The sequence below is a fragment of the Nannobrachium achirus genome, assembly GCF_963921795.1.
Source record: "Nannobrachium achirus genome assembly, chromosome: 11".
NCBI classification, from domain to species: Eukaryota; Metazoa; Chordata; class Actinopteri; order Myctophiformes; family Myctophidae; genus Nannobrachium; species Nannobrachium achirus.
Genome location: NC_137820.1, coordinates 42,478,993 through 42,498,579, shown reverse-complemented (window position 1 = coordinate 42,498,579; position 19,587 = coordinate 42,478,993). Strand labels below are relative to the sequence as shown.

General features: G+C 38.7%; 1 protein-coding gene across 1 annotated transcript; it reads right to left on the bottom strand.

Moving 5' to 3' along the window:
- Positions 1-734: 734 nt before the first annotated feature.
- Positions 735-18,675, bottom strand: LOC308294356 (troponin I, fast skeletal muscle-like; the record flags this gene model as incomplete). Its single annotated transcript, XM_080737087.1, has 10 exons — positions 735-809; positions 3,372-3,545; positions 4,467-4,556; positions 4,735-4,863; positions 13,144-13,209; positions 14,241-14,417; positions 15,167-15,256; positions 16,855-16,983; positions 17,909-17,948; positions 18,668-18,675. The coding sequence occupies 10 exons, from the start codon at positions 18,673-18,675 to the stop codon at positions 735-737; spliced, it is 978 nt and encodes a 325-aa protein (XP_080593213.1).
- Between the last annotated feature and the right edge of the window lie 912 nt (positions 18,676-19,587).

The window sequence follows — 19,587 nt, the reverse complement described above, 5'->3', positions numbered from 1 at the left end:
TAAACTGCAGACTAGAATTGATGCTTAATGCCTCAACCAATGAATAAAACACGCAAACACACAACGATAAAATACAGTAAAATCATATTTAACATTTTATTTCATTTTGTATACAATTTTACAACTTGTGGTTGCTTTGATGTGTTCCCTGAATGTTTGAAAGATGAAAAGCAGTGAGAGGCAACAGTAAACTTACCAATAAACCAATAGATGGGGCCCTATTTTAGGCAGTGGCTTACCCCTTATCCCTACATTTTTTGCAATTATTTACTATATATATTTTTTTTAAATAGTTCAAATAGCCGATCTACAAGCTCACAACGTGTCAATGTAGATCAGCTATTAGAAGTATTTTAATATGTTTTTCAAAATAGTAAAGCATTGCGAAAAATTTAGGGATAAGGGGTAAGGCACCGCCAAAAACAGGGCCCATACTCTCCTCTTCCCCCCCTCATACCAGACAATGTGCAAAACAAAAACACTGAAGAAATAGAGAGAATCATCTGGAAGACTCTGGACATCTTTGCAACCGATCTGAAAATCCCTCGCTCTGATGTAGAACAACAGCGAGGTCGTACGAGTGTGAATTTGCGTATTACAGCTCTATGGGACATCAAATACACATCTGGCCGTATGGACATCTGGGCGGGCATCCAACACAGAAATAAGACGGTGAAGTGAAGTTCATAAATACAACAGCAGGACAAGACAAGAGAGTGTTGATGCTGTAGTGTTTAGCCCTCAAACATCTTCTTTCTGTCAGCCTTGTCCTCGATGTTCGCACGCCAATCACCAACGGCCTCACCGGGCTGCAAAGACAAGATAGAGGGATGTTGTTATTTGAGGAGGAATCACCACCTTCCTTTTAAAGACCTGTGGCCGATTCTGCAAAATGACTTCTAAATCCTAACGATTTTCTGAAAGACATATGTTGGTGCTATATCTGTGGCGCTCAAACCTTTTCATGTCAAGGACCCCTAAAATCCTTTGTATTTGGTTGACAACCTCTAATCTCAAAATATTTTGTGCCATTAGCCGGGGAGCCACAGGCCCAAAAGCTCAAAGAATAGGGTTTTACCTGTGACGTCATGACATACTTTTAATTTTTGTTTTTTTCTATTCATTTGTTCATTAAGGTACACAGAATGAGAGGCCTGCTCTGTCGGAAACATTGCGAAAAAAATGTATGGCCATTTATTCACTGTCCCATCGACTTCACTATACAGGAAAGAAACACATCAAAATAAATATGCTTTAAAGGAGTAGTTCACCCCCAAAATGACTTTTTTTCTATTGATTACTCATGCCATGGAGAGTAGAGTTCAATAATATTTTTTGGTTTTTGTCACATTCCTAAGACAAACATGTGATAACAATAAATGTACCCCCATTGATTCCGGATGGTGACCCGTTTCGAAACGGGTCACCATCCGGAATCAATGGGGGTACATTTACTCAAATCAAATGTTTGTCTTAGGAATGTGACAAAAACCAAAAAATATTATTGAACTCTACTCTCCATGGCATGAGTAATCAATAGAAAAAAAGTCATTTTGGGGGTGAATTACTCCTTTAAGTAGCATGTGAGGGGTCAAGCTAGGGGTTCTTGATGATTCTGAATCCATTGCAAGCATTTGTTTTGCATGAAAAACATTCCTTGGGCTAGAAAACGGACCAAAATAACAGTGAAATGTGATGACTCATCACTTTTCACAGGTTTGAGAGGCTGAAATTTAGCCCAAGGAATGTTTTTCATGCAAAACAAATGCTTGCAATGGATTCAGGATCATGAAGAACCCCTAGTTTGACCCCTCACATGCTACTTAAAGCATATTTTTGGTGTGTTTTTTACAGTATAGTGAAGTCAATGGGAAACTTAATTTTTTCGCAATGTTTCCGGCAGAGCAGGCCTCTCATTCTGTGTACCTTATTGACCAAATGAATAGGAAAAACTAAAATTTGGAGTATGTCATGACATCACAGGTCTTCTCTCATTTTGGCACAGTGGCTCCCCCGCTACATGCAGGGAACCCCCACAGAAGCAAATTTGAGTTAAATGTTTACTTTAAAATATCAAGGATTTGCACTCATTTTCAAGATTTTTCAATAAATAGATCATGAAGATGAAATGAGCTTGTATATTTATTTCTGAATAGCCAAAGTATAAAATAATGGTTAAAGTGGTTCAAATCTAAAATGACACGGATGCTTTCCTGGTTTCAACGGGTTAACCAATTCAAATGCTATTTTACATTTTCCCAACTTGACATATTGAAAATGGCAATCAAACAGCCAACAGCGATGGTTGGCATATACAACAAAGTGTATAGGGTTTAAAGGACAACTTTGTTTTTTTACAACAAGTTTTCATATTTTAAATAGTCATTAGAGAAAAGAAAAGATGAGTGTTAAAATGTTTTCATTTACTGCTTTCTGTCGTTTTAGTGATTCTAATGATTTTGATTTGCATGCATGCATGCATGTAACGATACATTTTAATTGCGATTCAATACATATTACGATACATGGTTGACGATACGATACATGGACGATATTGGTTCATTCATGGCGATACGATTCGATTCAATGATTTAAAATCGATATAGTAACTATTTAGCAAATAAATTAAATGTGTGTCAAAGGTGTGGATAGTGCAGCTTTTTAAGGGAAACGTATTATTATGGATATAAATAAGTAAACACCGTGATTATCTGCCAAATACAAATAAACCCCTCCTTTTAATTTTTTCTTCTTAAAAATGCTAAATATAATGCACAAGTAGGTAGTATCGATACAATCGATTCTTTGCACTGCCGATTCGATACGATACAAAATAAAAAGATACGATTCGATTTGAGCTGTTTTCATTTCGATATACTCTGATTTTTTAAGTTAAAAACGATATTTCGATACAGTTACTATATCGTTACACCCCTAATGCACCCAGGTTGGGGGGCCCTTAAGACCTGCTGGTTTCTGAGTAATCACACTTTTAGTACCCTATTGTTAGAACTTAGGGTTGCACCGCAATCTTTCATGGGCAGATGTGACTTATGGGAGCTGGTGTAAATAATAATAAAGACATTGCCGGCTTATTGTGTCTAAAAATACATATTTAGCCATTTGTACGCATGCCCCCACCCACTGAAATCAAAATACTAAAATCGCTAAAACGATAGAAAGCAGTACGTGAAAACATGTTAACGCTCATCTTAGTTTTCTTTTCTCTAGTTACAATCTAATATATGAACCCTTGTTGTAAAAGAGCAAAGTTGTCCCTTTAAGTGGTTTACACATTTTCTAAATTGAATTCCACACTTTATGGCTTATCTCTCTGCTCGTCTTTGCCGTTCCCGGGTGGAGTTACTCACATCCTCCTTCTTCTCCTTTGTGACTGGCTTCAGGCCGGCCCTCAGCTCCATGTTCACCGTGTGTTTGGTACCCAGCAGGGCCGTCAGCATGGCGCTGGCAGACATGCGTACTTTCTTCAGGGCGGGCTTCTTGACTCCACCCAGGTCCACCATTTTGATCTTCAGGTCTTCAATCTGCGAGGGAGAACAATTCAGTTCACTAACAGTACGCACAACACCTGCGGAGAGGATCGGATGGCGACACCCACACAACGATTAATTGTCACACAAATAATTGTGATTAATGATTGAATTGTGTTTTATCGTCGAACACTTTAAATATTATGAATAGAAATTACATTTCTGTTTGGCTTTTAGGCTTTGAAATTGTACAGGGCAGATATGACAAATAACTTAAATACAGTGACATATACCGGTAATATATTCAATAACAAAAAAAAAGCTTAAAACTACGCGTTGTCACTATTTTTTAAATTATATGTATCCGGGGATCCAGTCCCTCAAAATGGGAGAGGACCTGATGTTCTGCCGCACTTTTTATTTCTGTTTTATCTATTCGTTTGGTCATTAAGGTCCACAGAATGAGAGGCCTGCTCTGCTGGAAACATCGCGAAAAAAAGTTATGGCCATTTGTATATTCACTGTCCCATTGAATCCACTACACAGGAAAGGAAATATTTTATAAAAACGAAAAAATCTGCTTTAAGTAGCATAAGAGGGGTCAAACTGGAGGGTTTTCATGATTCTGAATCCATTGCAAGCATTTGTTTTTGCACAAAAAACATTCCTTGGGCTAGAAAACGGACCAACAAAAGTGGGAAAAGTGATGAGTCATCACTTTTCACAGTCATCACGGTGATGAGTCATCACTTTTCACAGTTTTCTTGGTTCGTTTTCTAGCCCAAGGAATGTTTTTTGTGCAAAACAAATGCTTGCAATGGATTCAGAATCATGAAAACCCTCCAGTTTAACCCCTCACATGCTACTTAAAGCAGATTCTTTTTGTTTTTATAATATATTTCCTTTCCTGTGTAGTGGAGTCAATGGGACAGTGATATACAAATGGCCATAACATATAACTTAACAAATAGTTACCTCTTTGTCGCCTTTTCCCACTTTTTGCTCCAGGTCATACCGCTCCTCATCGATTTTGTCAACAGCTGCACCAAGCTTTTTGTAAGCTTCCTGTTGACAGATTTTGTTTTAAATTATTATTATTATTATTATTACATATTTGTAATACATAGATAGAATGTATTTTTCACCACGTGCTTCACTTGCCAAATAATATGACTCAATTGACTTGAAATAGTGTAACGCTAGCATGGAGAATGCATGGTCGCTATGGAAACAGCCATGGTACCTGCAACGCAGCCATGTCTCCACTCATTGCTGGAGGAGGGCAGGCCTCAGCCATGTAATCCTCTTTGGCCTTGACCAAGTCCTTCTTCTCTGTCTCCAGCCAGTTAGCAGCGATTTGAAGGATCAAGCTCTACACCGACGACACAGATAAAACATGAATAAATAAATAAACAGGAGCATCAATGGATACATCTGTTGTTCTGCCAGTGTTGGAAAAAGTACTCAACTTGAGTAAAAGTATCAATACTGCAATGTAGAAATACTCTGTTATAATTAAACGTCCTTGGAATTCAAAATGAGTAAAAGTAGAAAAGGTATTGGTACAGTATAAAGATTTACTAGAATTACCAAAAGTAGAAAGTATGCAGTACCTTCCATTTCTCAAGTTTGTCATGTACAAATCTTAAAGAGGTAGTGCCATTTTGTACGTTTTCTGTTTTGTATATGTCTATGGAGTTAACAAATGCAAATTTGCCTTCCCTGTGTATTTTTGGTTTCTTCCTGAAAGCTGAATAGAAAAACACTGATTTAATGACATCATATCAGCCCCTCCCCTTTTACTATACACCCAACACTGCGTGTGGCTAACTTCAGCTGGGTCACCACCCATGAACTGGTGGGTGTGGCCACATAACACACTTTCTGTCGACTTTTATAAACTGTGTGTGTGTGTGTGTGTGTGTGTGTGTGTGTGTGTGTGTGTGTGTGTGTGTGTGTGTGTGTGTGTGTGTGTGTGTGTGTGTGTGTGTGTGTGTGTGTGTGTGTGTGTGTGTGTGTGTGTGTGTGTGTGTGTGTGTGTGTGTGTGTGTGTGTGTGTGTGTGTGTGTGTGTGTATATATATGAAAACTATCCCAATTGATAATTTAAAATGTTTACCCTTTAAACACTTTCTTAAACCGAATCATCGTTGTACAACTCTTCAACTCCTTGCTTTGAGAATTCATTAGCCACCAAGACAAAATTCTGAAATTCATATATATTCACCTTCAAATGCTTGCTGCGACTGGATGGCATCTTTTTGCTGTCATGAAATAAGATTTATAACAATAAGAATGAAAATGACAAGGATTAGAGTTATGGACATTAGTTTGTTAGCTACGGCAGTGCATGGGACTCTGTTAGTCTTGGGCAGGAAAGGTAATGCACACCCATGGATTAAAGTTCTCTGTCGCCATGACTGATTTCTGTCAGTTGGATTCCATGGAAAGCCAGCAGCCTGTCTTCTGTGGAAGCTTGTTGCCCAGCGAAAATAGCAGATCTACATATTTGTTATTTTAAGATTGAAAAAGAAAAGAAGTGTTCAAACTAGCAATAGGATTCAGAAACATCTTCCACAAAATAGTCTCAGATATTTCAAATAAAAGCAACGTTTAAAGCCTCAATCCGTGATTCTTCGTCTGGTTGGCAGCATGTAGAACATCAAGAACATTTTTTACTAAAACATCCTAATTTAAATATTGCGTTAATTGTGCTGACCCCGGAGAACAAACGTAAAAAGAGGGAAAAAAGTAGTGCAGAATGGAGCCAGAAGTGTGCACCACATTTTTCCTCTTACTGCATTAGTCTTCGGCATGGAGTAAGAGTTAGGGTCGTTTCATACCGTTATAAGGAGCCTAACTAATTTCGGTTCGGGAGGACGCCCCGACCCAAAATTATTTAGGTTTGGGGGGAGTTCATTCATACTTTCTTAACGGCTAGTGCCGAAGTTGCTTGTAAATATTGGAGGTCCGTGGCATGACAACGTTTGTGGCCGATGAATGAGCATTGCAGGGGGGATACAAATTTGACTTTCCCTCGCGCTGCACGCTGAATGACTGGAGGTCCAGTGAGTGAGTAGCAGCTCCAGCGGGGCCGGGGTCTCTTCTCTCTCTCACACTCACAAACGCTCGATCGAGCTCTGTAAAAACATTTAATCTACAAGCTCACATTATAGACTTGCCGCCTCCCTTGCTGCATGCATGTCATCACACAGTCACAACTCGTCGTGGAAAACCTATCAACACGGAACACTAGCAAATAGCAATTAGCAAAGTTGTGTTTAAGCTCTTCTTTTGTCTTTAAAACGGTCGGCGACGCGTTAGCGATGTGTGTGTGTGTGTGTGTGTGTGTGTGTGTGTGTGTGTGTGTGTGTGTGTGTGTGTGTGTGTGTGTGTGTGTGTGTGTGTGTGTGTGTGTGTGTGTGTGTGTGTGTGTGTGTGTGTGTGTGTGTGTGTGTGTGTGTGTGTGTGTGTGTGTCGCGTGTGTGTGTCGCGTGTGTGCGTGCCTCCCAGTCCACCACTCTTCGTCTCCAGCCAGAGCGAGAGACAGCTGACTTGTCCGCTCTGCAAGCCCAATACACGGCCACACAAGCATTTGAAAGTCGGCGTGTCTCCCTCCCAAACGACCGCTGTTTCCTTGGATTCACAGCCGAGAATATGAACGTGAAGCCGGGCTGAATGAATGAGAAGACACCGCTGAGTACCGAAATTAAGTCGGGAGGTCACAACATTTCGTCAGCACCGTAGAGCCGAATTTAGTCGGTTGACGCCCCCCCGAACCGGGGGATGCGAACCATATTTGGGTTTGCCTAGTGCCGAACCGAAATTAGTTAGGCTCCTTATAACGGTATGAAACGACCCTTAAACATGCTGTCGAGCATGCTTTTTTCTGAACATGTGCATACCGAATACATTGCACACCTTTGCTTTATTGTAGAAAAATTAAACACTTTCAACTGAATTTCACTTTCAAAGTGTCATGCGGTAAGTATAAATGATATCCTATACATTAATGTACAGCAGTTACGTGGCTGTGTTTTCTAACATCACAAACTGATCATAAAATGATTATTTATTTATTTCCCAAGATGTATTTTTTTGTTGCTATTATGCCTTTATTGATAGGATAGTAAGTAGTCTGACAGTAAATGGGGGAGAGAGATGGGGAGCGACATGCAGCAAAGGCCATTGGGATCAAACCCGCGATGCATGCTGTCAGGCTACTTTTTGGAGCCTAGGTGCCTAGACCGTTAGGCCAGCTGTCCAGGGCAGGCTGTGCTTAAGGTCTTTTGACAAATCAGCAATCAGTCATCAGAAGAGTGAAACAAAAATGATTTCTGTGAGACTTACTCAGACATCTTGGCGGTTTTGTTGGTTCACGACACTGCTTGAAGACACACAGAAAACACAGGGGAACAAAACATTTATCTTGTGGCCCAGATTTTAAACATTTGTAGAACTTAATGGTAGGGTAAGTGATATTTTCTGGTTAAAACAAAAACTTAATTTATATTGTAACGTAACTCTATATTGTTATAGTAATCATTGCTATAGACTAGAGTGTTAGTTCAGTAACTGGAGTCTCTGTCTCTCCAGCTCTTTAATAAACAGAACATTCATGTTCAGGTAGGTGACACATTTTCAGCCAATCAAGAGCGAGTACCCATTTATGAGCTTAATTTTTATAGTTCCAATTTTGTCTGATCATTTATTTGTGTCATCACTTCCAAGTTCACTTGTTTAATTTGTATCCCGACTTATCCCGATTGGATACAATTGGTATCTCGATCTCAAAATTATTTTACTGTTTAATAAAGAGGCGGAGAGACATGTTGGAGACTCCTGTTACTGAACAAACACTCCATGTAGCAATGAGTAGTATCAGAATGTATTACACTGCTGGGTTGAATGCTTGATTCTGAATGGTCAATTGCTGAATTCAGCGGTGTGTTATTTCTGGATAATGACCGCTCGCTGATCAAATAATAATAATAGATACCTATTTCCTCCCGTGAGGGAAATTCTGTATATTCAGCCAAACCCAGCTGATTCGCTGCCCACAAGGAGCATGTGAGCAATCACGGGTTAAGAGTCTTGTTCAGGGACACACATCGACATTGCTACCCTGGCCTGGAATCGAACCAGGGACAACCAGGGGCTCTGGTTCCCCAGACCGGCTCCTTAACCATTCAGCAATGCCGCCCTGCAAGACCCAGAGCACCTGCTGCACTTCTTAATACTTTGTTTTGTTGTTGCGTGGGTCAATTTATTAATTAATGTATTTAAGTAGCCGTGTAATAAACGCGATAATTTATGGCCAGCCGGACATTATTGAGAAATAAAATTCTTCAAGTGGAGAAAAAAGTACTCTTTAAGTAAAAGTATCAATAATGCAATGTAGAAAATACTTTTTTTTTCCAAGTAAAAGTCTGAAATTCTAAATGTACTTAGTATGAAGTACTAAAAGTATGAATATTTTGGCATCAAAATGTACAAAATGTTTGAAAATAGTAGCTCTACATGCTCACAACGCTGCACGATGCGAAGCGTTGTGAGCTTGTAGATCTGCTATTTAAAAAAAAGCGTAGGTATAAAATAGAGCTAATGTGGTTAATGTATGTTTATTTCTCAATAATGACCACCTGGCCATAAATTACCCCTTGCATAGAGCTAATTAACACTTATTTTAACCAAAGAAAATCACTTGCCCTACCAGAGGCAACTCCAGGGGGGGCTAGAGGGGGCTTTAGCCCCCCTGGTGAAGGCTTAGCACCCCCTAAGCCCCCCCCCCCACACACACGCACACACAAACCCAATTGTGATGAAAAATATTTAAAGAATAAATAAATAAAATGTATATGCATATGTGAAAGACAATCACCTACATTCCTCGAATTTGGAGCATCTGCCAATAATCTGGTCTGTTCAGTTATCCATACTCTAAGCGAAAAGATCTCGTCTGTCATATTAGAACTATTCATTATTGTTTGTTGCCAAAATTAATTAGCCCCTGCTCTAAAAAAAGCCAGCCCCCCCATAGCCCCCCAGTCACAATTCTCTGGATTCGCCGCTGTGCCCTACCCTTTAAGCTTTATTTATATTCCGTGGCAGTGTATTCTGTTCTGATGATAAGGCTGTTCACAGACACACTGAGGCAGACTGATTGGCAGGTGTGGTTTAGGCTACTTTACTCTGCCGAGTGTCCAGATTGTTTTCAGATACATGATCTTCTTCCACAGCTGAAGCTCTGAGATGATGTGATGATTGAACTAAATCGGGTCAGAGGGTATCGGGTGCTCCCTCCCTAAGTGTTTATGAGAAGCTCATTTTTTCATGACACTCGAATATGAATATGACACCCGAACAGGAACCAGTTAAGTATATTAAAACAATGTTTCGATGTAGATATTATTTATGTTTTGATATTGTAATGTATAGACTGCTGACAGGTTCTTGGTTTACCGATGATCCTATATGCTGAGGCACTACAATGTCTCTATGCATTATTTTGATTGTCCTGTGTTTGCCTTGCTTACTGTACGTCACTCTGGGTTAAGAGTGTCCGCTACATGCCCAAATAGCAAATTGTAAAATAAAACCTTAACACGTAACACACTTGATATTATTAATACCACAAGTGCTTATCAAATGTTCTATTATGGACTATTCACTTTGGACCAGAAGGCACGGGTGTATTTGATACTACAGCATTCATCATTAATAGTTAATTACACCAGGTAAAAACTTCACACTTAAAGCAACTAATGTAAAATATCATCTCCTAATCCTCTAATCCTCCACTCCAATAGTCAATCTTACAACAGTTAATTGAAAAGTATATTATACAGATAACTCATTAACAAGCGATATCTCCAAATGTAATACAAAACATCCAGCAAAAGAAATTCACAAAACCCAAAGAGATTATATTAACCATTTAATGAAAAATATTACTGGATATTAGCATCAAGAATCCAAAAATACAACTGAGGACTACTATTACAGTACAAATCATTTCTGTACAAGACCTCCATTAACCTGGCGTGTGGGCTTAAGATGACATTCTGGACATTATATTAACCATCCAATGAAAAAGGCTTAATGGATTCTTGATACTAGTATCAAGAATCCCAAAATACAACCGATGACTGCATTACAAATCATGTCTTTACAAGACTTCCATTAACCTAGAGAGTGCGGCTTAAGATAACATCTTTAACGACTTAATTAGCAATTACAACCCTCAGCTTCCCATTTGACAGGGTCACACTCACTGTCTACCTTTAAATGCAAACACCCAGGGGGCATAAAGACCCCTGGGGTGAACGAGACACATAAATCTAGGGCTCGTCAGGAAAAGGTCAAATGTCATCAAAAAACATCCAAGTGTCAAACTCACTGATTGATGATAATATACTGCTTTCCTTGGAAGTCTTTCCTGCCCTGCTGTCAATCCTTTTGTTTTTAGTTTTTTAAATATGTTGTGTCTAAAATGTATATTTCTCTGTGTCACTCAACTGCCACATCTTATTCCCCTTTGAGAATAAAGATGGCCATTCTCAGAAAGAGATGGAGTAAACAAATAAAGGCTGGTAAAAAGAGAGAGGGCAGAAAAAGATGTAGATTTCTCACCTATATGAGAGGAGGAAGAAGATCAAGATACACTTGATGGAGTTGAGAGGAACACAGTGCCGCAACAACCACACACAGTGAAACATGAAATAGGGTATATATGGTGAGTTGCGATGTCTCAGCAAATTGCCCAGGTCCTGTTTATGGAAGTGGATTCCAAGTCAGACCAATAGCTCCGCGAGCTCCTGAAATACACTCCAGCCCAACCCCGCTCCACTGGTGTCTCCTTAGCTTTCCTGCAAGATGGCTTCTGATAGTGTATTCTCTCCCTGTGAAGTCTTCAACTCTGTCCCAGCACGTTGAAGAAGATAGTGTGGATGAAAGAGGAGATCCAGAATGAAATGCATTTGATATTTTCTTTGTGGAACACACATGGATCCAGATTATTTAACCATAATACGGAGCTGTGTGAAAATGATCTATTTCATTGTCTTTGATGATGTTTGAGAAGTGTATGAGGCAAAATGTAAATGATTGATTAGGGCTTCATTACCTTTGATTAGAAACAACACACATTATCCCCAACATAGATTCTCAACATAAAAACCATACCGTAAAGTGTGAAAGTTACAGTGTTGTCTTTGGGGCCAATTTAGGAAATGGAGAAATAGCATGAGTACTCTACTGACCTCTTGAGGTTCATAAAAATAATAAACATTTGTTACTGTAAACTTACTAACTATTTTCAGGATATTGGACCATTATGAATCATATTTCAGACATTCCTTTATACATTTCTTTCATATATTTGTACCGTATCCCAAATGTGTAAATTAACTTGTGCCAGGACAGCGTTCCATAAATGTTCCATAAAAAGTATGCATGCATGAACAGATTCAACTAGAGATGTCCGATAATATCGCCCCCCGGAAAATATCGTTATCGGTTTAGGCACCACAATAAAATTGGGCATAATGTGTTAATTCCATGACAATATGTGTTGTTACCTGACATTAGTTTTGGTGAAAAAAATTAAATAAAAAAATGCATTTGTTATTGAAAATTAAGAGTTGGACAATGTCGGAAAATCGGATATCGGCAAAAAAGCCGATATTGGACATCCCTAGATCCAACCATAAAGGCCTGCTGCCCTGCTCCGACCCCAAGGTTCTGTAGCTTAAAGGAGTAGTTCACCCCCAGAATGACCTTTCTTCTATTGATTACTCACGCCATGGAGACTTGAGTTCAATAATTATTTTAGTTTTTTGTTGCATTCCTAAGACAATAATTTGATTACAATAAATGTCTCCCCATTAATCCCCATCCGAAATCAATGGAGGAAATTTGCTATGATAATTTTTGTCTTAGGAATATGACAAATACAATTTTTTTTTTATTGAACTCAAGTCTCTATGGCGCACGTAATCGTTAGAAAAAAAATCATTTTGGGGGTGAACTACTCCTTTAAGTAGTTATGTCTCCTTTGATATTATTTATAGTTATATAACGTTTACTGACCATATTTCGGTCATGCAGTCATTCACAAATTCCTTGGCTATATCAGCACATATGGAAATGCAGTCCAACTTTAGAAGATATACATAAAAAATATACTCTCAAAACTATTACCTCAAGCAACCTATAAATCATCAAACAGCTTAGGCCTTGTAAAATATCCCACTCTTCTAATGTAATCTGTGAAGAAAGAAACTCATACAGTATGACATCAGCACCATTCAACTGCTAAAGTGTTGTATCTTACGCCAATACCCACTAGATGTTCATATATATGAAAGTAGCAAACAAACTACCGGTATGTATTAAATTAAAGCATTTATTATTTATTCCAGAAATGAGTCCAAGAAACCTGTACATGTTCTTTTTTTAAAGTTCCTCCAATGCAGTGTGTACACTGTACAGTACATGACTGTGTAACAAAATAACATCAACCCCCCAACAACATCAAAGTCCGACCCTGTAACCTATGTGAACGTACAACAACAAAATCAGTCATCAGACCTCAGATGCCAACATCTACTTCCTTGTCCTTGCCAGCCAGAATCCCATGGTGTTTTTTAGGATGTCTCAAACATCTTCTTCCTGTCAGCCTTATCCTCGATGTTTTGACGCCAGTCGCCAACTGGTGTCTGTTGAGCGGGGAGAGACACGTGTTACAAACATGGCAACCCTGACAAGATTTTTTTTTTTTTTCTTTTTAAAGCTTGGGCAGATACAGGCTTTAAGAATAACGTTCAAAGAACCTATCACTGATCTGCAGTCAGGGGGTATATATAAACTGAAAGTTGAATGATTGAGTGTCCTTGAGCCTTATGTGTTACCCAGCGAAAGATTTTTTTTTGTTTTCTCCCCAATTTAGTCGTCGTGCCAATTCATTCCTCCCCATGCACAAGGATTCTTTTAGAAGGAAGAGACACCAACGTCATTTTCGCTATCTCGCGTCCAAACGACGTCATGCCCTTTTATCCGTCTGTAAAAAGTGCCCTCTCCAGACCATGAATATCAGTTGTGGTGAAAGAAATGCAAATGCCCTCTTTCCATGCCATACCTAAATGCAGCATTCAAGAGAATTGCCTTTTCCAAACTCTCCTGAACTTGAATGCAGTGTCTTATGTTGAAAGAATTGCCCTCTCTGGGTAGAAATCCATTAAAAATGGGAAATAATCAAGTTAAAGTAGAAATACTCAAAATTGTACTTAAGTACAGTACTTAAGTAAATGTAGGCTGCACGTTACTTTACACCGCAGGTACTTTACCACTGTGCCACCCGAGTGCCTGACGTAGGAGATTTCTAAAAGAACATTATAAAAATGTAAATGTACTGTATGTAAAAATACAACCAGGAACAAAAACTCCAGAATACATAAGTCTACTATGCTGCCCCACTAAGCCAGAGTGCAGTAACTGCGAACAAAGAAATGACTGAAAATTTGTTTTAAAAGTGCTTCAACTGGTCAGCCAAATGAGACATCAGCATATCACAAGGGCTAATTTGACCTTTGGGATACACAAATAAGTTGGTGTGCACAAAAACGTAGTTACTGCACTACTGCACTACGGCTTTGTAGGACAGTATGGTAGTGAGATATCGTGGGGCCCTATGAACGATAGCTCAAGGACTAGGTTATGTTTTGGTTCGCTACGTTAAATTGACACTCACTTCCTCCTCTTTCTTCTCCTTCTTGACCGTCTTCAGGTTGGACCTCAGATCCATAGTGACCTTGTGCTTGCCACCGAGCAGAGCCTGGAGCATAGCGTCAGCAGACATACGCACTTTCTTCAGGGCGGGCTTCTTGACTCCGGCCAGCTCAACCACTTTCATTTTCAACTCCTCAATCTGGTAGAGAAAGTATAGAAAGATTTGTGCTGTCAATACAGTTTTAGTTTATCCTTGCAATCGTGCCTTACCTCTTCCCATAGCCTGAAAAGAGTGGTCAAGAGTATGTTGATGTCTCTTAAAGGGTTAGGGTTAGGCTTAAAGTTCTCAACCTTTTAAATTTCAAGGCCCTCCGGTTTGATATGCATTGAGTCACAGACCTGCATTTGAAATCTCTGGGACCCTGGACTACGCTGTAAAATCCTCAGTGTTTATTTAAAACAAAATAATGGACCCAATCCATTGGCTCAGAACGCTTCCGAACTATCAATTATGTTAATTATATGATATTAAAATATAGTAATTATATTTAATTATATAATCACATCTTGTAGATCTTGTACTGTATATCTGCTATTTTTGAATAGCCAACACAAAAATCTAGCTTTTTTGGTTTTATGGGTTCATCAGCAGTTACTCGCATTACTGAATCCACTACTTCATATCTTAGGAATGAGACAAAAACTGAGACAAAAACTAAAAATGATCCATGAATTAAAATGTCCATGGGGTGAGTAATCAATAGAAAATAAGTAATTTCCCTTTAAGTACTAGCCTGGGTCCACACCATAGACCGCACTCCCTCCCACAGGAAGCTTCAGTCTGAAATCAGGCTACTTAGTACAGTACATGCGTAAATGTACAGTACTAGCTACCACTGGTGAGCGATGCGTATGCAAGCATACATGAGTCTTGTCACAGTACTGTACCTCCTTGTCGCCCTTTAGAACTTTGGCCTCAATATCGTATCTCTCCTCATCAGAATGGTCAACTGCAGATATGATCTTCTTGCAGATATCCTGTTGAAATGCAAACAAACAAATGTTAGCAGCATATAATGTAGAGTAGACATTCTATTGCATTCAGGTGCAGTTTGTCAATTAACCCTGTAAGACCCACTGTTGTAATATTACAACATTTGTATTTTATCCAAAAAAAGGTTTAAATGATTTTAATTTTGCTCCCCCTACCACCAACATCACCATTGGATCCTATATTGTTTAGTATTACAATGCCATTGGCCACGATATTTGCATATGAATACCCCCTGCAGAGGCTGACATTCAATATCTCTGGAGTCCAGAGTCTCACTTTTTCACTGAAGCAAGTAAAATGCCAGTAATATTTTTTTTGGTGATCATTAGAATGTCTGGAACATGTACATATGTTATTATTGTGAAAAAATACCCCCCATATTTAAATTAGAGCATGATTTATGATTTATGGCTATAAAACCTTACAAAAACATATTTAAAAAAAAACCAATACATTTAACTCTGATTAGGACTCCTACAACACCATCTGATTATATATATATATATATATATATATATATATATATATATATATATATATATATATATATATATATATATATATTTTTTTTTTTTTTTTCCAAGTATTTCTATTTTTGGGTCCGACTGTATGTATTGTGGTATGCCAAAGCTGGCCAATTGGCGTGCCTTTGTATGCATATAGAAAATATGCCAATCATAGACTCATTGAATGTCCGTTCTTGAGGCCATTGATTGCATAGGCATACAAGTGTCAGTTTTTGGAACTATTTTTAACACTCTGCACCTGTCCTGCATATGACATGTAAATGATAATATGTATGTCAATAGTTTTGGATGATTCACTTATTTTGCACCTCAGAATCTTGTTGGTCAGAATCTACCCCCTTGCAAAATTGCACCCAAGCGAACAGACTTCTCTTAGATACTCATAAAGAGACAGGGCTGCATTACAATCCACAAGCCCTCAGTGCTTATCCCTCTGCCTTTTTTTTTAATGCAACTTCAACTGCGCACAAAAACCCGATGTTCCACTGGTTTCAAATAGGTGGTTTCGTTGTCATTTTCAAAGTATAAATGGAGGCTATGGCAGGAATCAAATCACACGGTTGTCTGTGCAATTTAGAACCCAAGTGTGCAGTATAGCAGAACGGTTCTCTCCACCCTTGGAGGGTGGTTCTATGAAATGTGTTGTGTATGTTTCTAGAGTGTTTCTACATGCTTTTACTTAAAGGACCACCTCACCTCTGGGACAACCAGATCTTATTTTATTGTTGTTTGGGACACAATCAACACAATCCTGAGTTATTTTTTGTGTTCAATCTGTGTTTTTAGTATATTTCAGTATGCTACAACTGGTCATATGATGCATTTTGCATCATATGATGCATGAGATGATGCAATAGCATGCTACAAAGCATCATATGACCAGTTGTAGCATACTGAAATACTAAATATCTAAAAAACACAGATTGAACACAAAATATAACTCAGGATTGTGTTGATCGTGTCCCAAACAACAATAAAATAAGATCTGGTTGTCCCAGAGGTGAGGTGGTCCTTTAAGTAAGAAATGCGAGTAGTTTTTCCACCACTGGTCTTACCATAAGCGCCGCCTGGTCTCCACTCAGGTCTGGGGTGGGGCACGTCTCATTCATGTAGGCCGCCTTCGCATCTTCCATTTCCTTTTTCTCATTTTCTAACCAGTTTGCTGCGATGACCAGCATCAAACTCTGGAGGGAAAAGATTTAGATGGCAAGTTTATTTTAGACGGACGACAGGTTCATTTATTCACCTGGTATAGTTTGTATAATTTCAATATATTTATTTTTTATTTTTTTATATAATACTGGTTAGATTAGATAGACTGATGATAGGTTCTTGGTTTACCTTATGATTCTAGATTACTATTTCTATGCGTTTGTGTTACCTTGCTTACTGTAAGGGCCGATGCATACTCCACTTTAAGAGACACATTTATTACGGTTCGGTTTGAGGAGTCAAAAAATCTCGGTGGCACCGAACAGCTGAATTAATGATGGTACCCGCGACCCGCCTCCCCGAACCTCTGAATGATGTCATATTGTAGCTTAGACAGAGCCAAACCGAAATAAATTCGGCTCTAAAAGTGGAGTATAAATCGGCCCTAAGTGGCTCTGAATTAAGAGCATCTGCTATTTATGCCTAAATTGTAAAAGTCGATAAAACGTTTACAGCTATCCAATTTTTCTTTAAAACATTGGAGCACATTGTAATTATTTTTTGGATGCATATCCTCTAGTAGTAAGCAAAAAAGGAAAGTCATGCTAATAGTGCCAGGGTCTTGATTGGTTCTCAAACCTTTTCATGCCATAAGAATAGATTTGTTATAATTTTCTTTCAAAATTGTTATAACATTTTCAAAATGTTTAATAAATGTAGATCTACAAGCTCAAACGCATCACATTGTGAGCTTGTAGATCTGCTCTTTTCGAATAGCCAAAAATATAAAGTAGAGTTTGGAACAGTTTAGTGGTTAAACTCAGTGGTGATTTGGTCGCTGAACGCAGTACCATGGCGCGTGGCCCGAATTCTTTCCACATGCACGTGCAGGAATGTTTTCTTTTGCAGAGGACCCCCCGGGAACCCCCTCAAGGACACCCCAGTGTGGAGGCTTACCTTCAGATGATGCCTGCGGCTAGAGGTCATCTTTTTATGCCTGGAACAAACATGTTCAACATAATTATCATTAATACAATCCAAGACATGCAATCCAAGGTCTGACTGGTTTAATGCCAGGGAAACTCAGTCAGTCAATGAGTAAAACATTGTTCGAATTCTGCATTATTGCCAATTAAGACCTAAGGCCGATTTAGCCTGGAAACCAAACGAATCTCCCATTGGAAAAAATTGATTTAGATTTGATTTCACTCCCTCCAAAGTTGTGAGGGACCAATCAGGGCCCAGTATGCAATATGGGGCGGCTTTATCACCAGAATCTTTTTTTTTATGTATTATTACGCCCCTTGGAAATGCAGGTTCCATACAGAGATTCCAGACAAATCTACACAGTGATATTAGTCTGGCCATGCCAGGCAAAGGCCTATTCTACAAATAACTTCTAAATTAGTAGTTCCCACACTTTCAAGATTTTTCTAAAATGTTAAAAAAAAAAGAAACGGCTTGTAAATCTTCTATAACACATCTAAGATAACACAGATGCTTTCCTGGTTTTAATGAAGTAGTCCTTAGGTGCAAATCTTCTATAACACATCTAAGATAACACAGATGCTTTCCTGGTTTTAATGAGGTAGTCCTTAGGTGCAATTGATTTGATTTTCATTTCAGATTATTATTATTAAGTTCATTGATAAGGTTGATAATCACATGAAAGTCAATCCATGCCACATGTTATTAAGTCAAGAAAAGAATACTTACTCAGCCATTTTGTCTGTTTGTTGGTTGGTTCACACCCTGTTTTAAAGGAGGAAAAGTTAAATCAGTAAAGCTTATAGTCTTACAGCATGCAGTGGCCAGAAGTACACTGACACTTGTTCACACAAGACGAACATGACACTGCAGCTCCTGTCTAACTATTGATCAATCACGGCACCATGAAACACGATCAGTTTTACTATCGTTTCAAACCTGTTCCAGTGAAATCAAGCTAATTTTGGACGGGCAGGGTCAAATACTCGACCTTTCACTTAGCAGTTGCCCTGCCAGGCACGGTTTCCACTTGGTATTTGGACTTCCCAGCCTGCAGTCCATGCGGCTCCAAAGCAAATACCAATATAGGAACAAACATGTGGAGCGGAGCACGCAGAGAGCCTTCAACACAGAATTCAGCTGCATAACAACACTTTTACGCACGTACACTCCCAGCCAATTCCAAGAACTATACTGGCCATGCATCAAAAATAGCCGTAATTATGAATGCCAAGACAATGAGACAACCGGGTTTGTATCAAGACAAGGGAGGCCATAGCAGCAGCACGTTTGAAAGATTATTTATGGTAAAAAGTTGTAATCACATAATTATCTTTAATCATTTCATTTTAAGGACACAATTAGATGAGAAGGAAAATAATGGCCAGGCTGAAACAATCTAACCTACTGGTTGTGACACAACAACTGAGCATTCAACTGTATCTGAACATGTGTTATACTGTATTGGTGCTCCTCAAGCAAGAAACAATAATATGAATGAATTAAATAAGAAATTATGATTTGTCTTTCATTTGAAACTGAATTGCCGTTTAGCCGTTACTGTACGGCCATGCCCAAACGACTAAAACCAACATCACACAAATCATATCGTCTAATTAATATTTCAGAAATGACAACAACTCGATCCC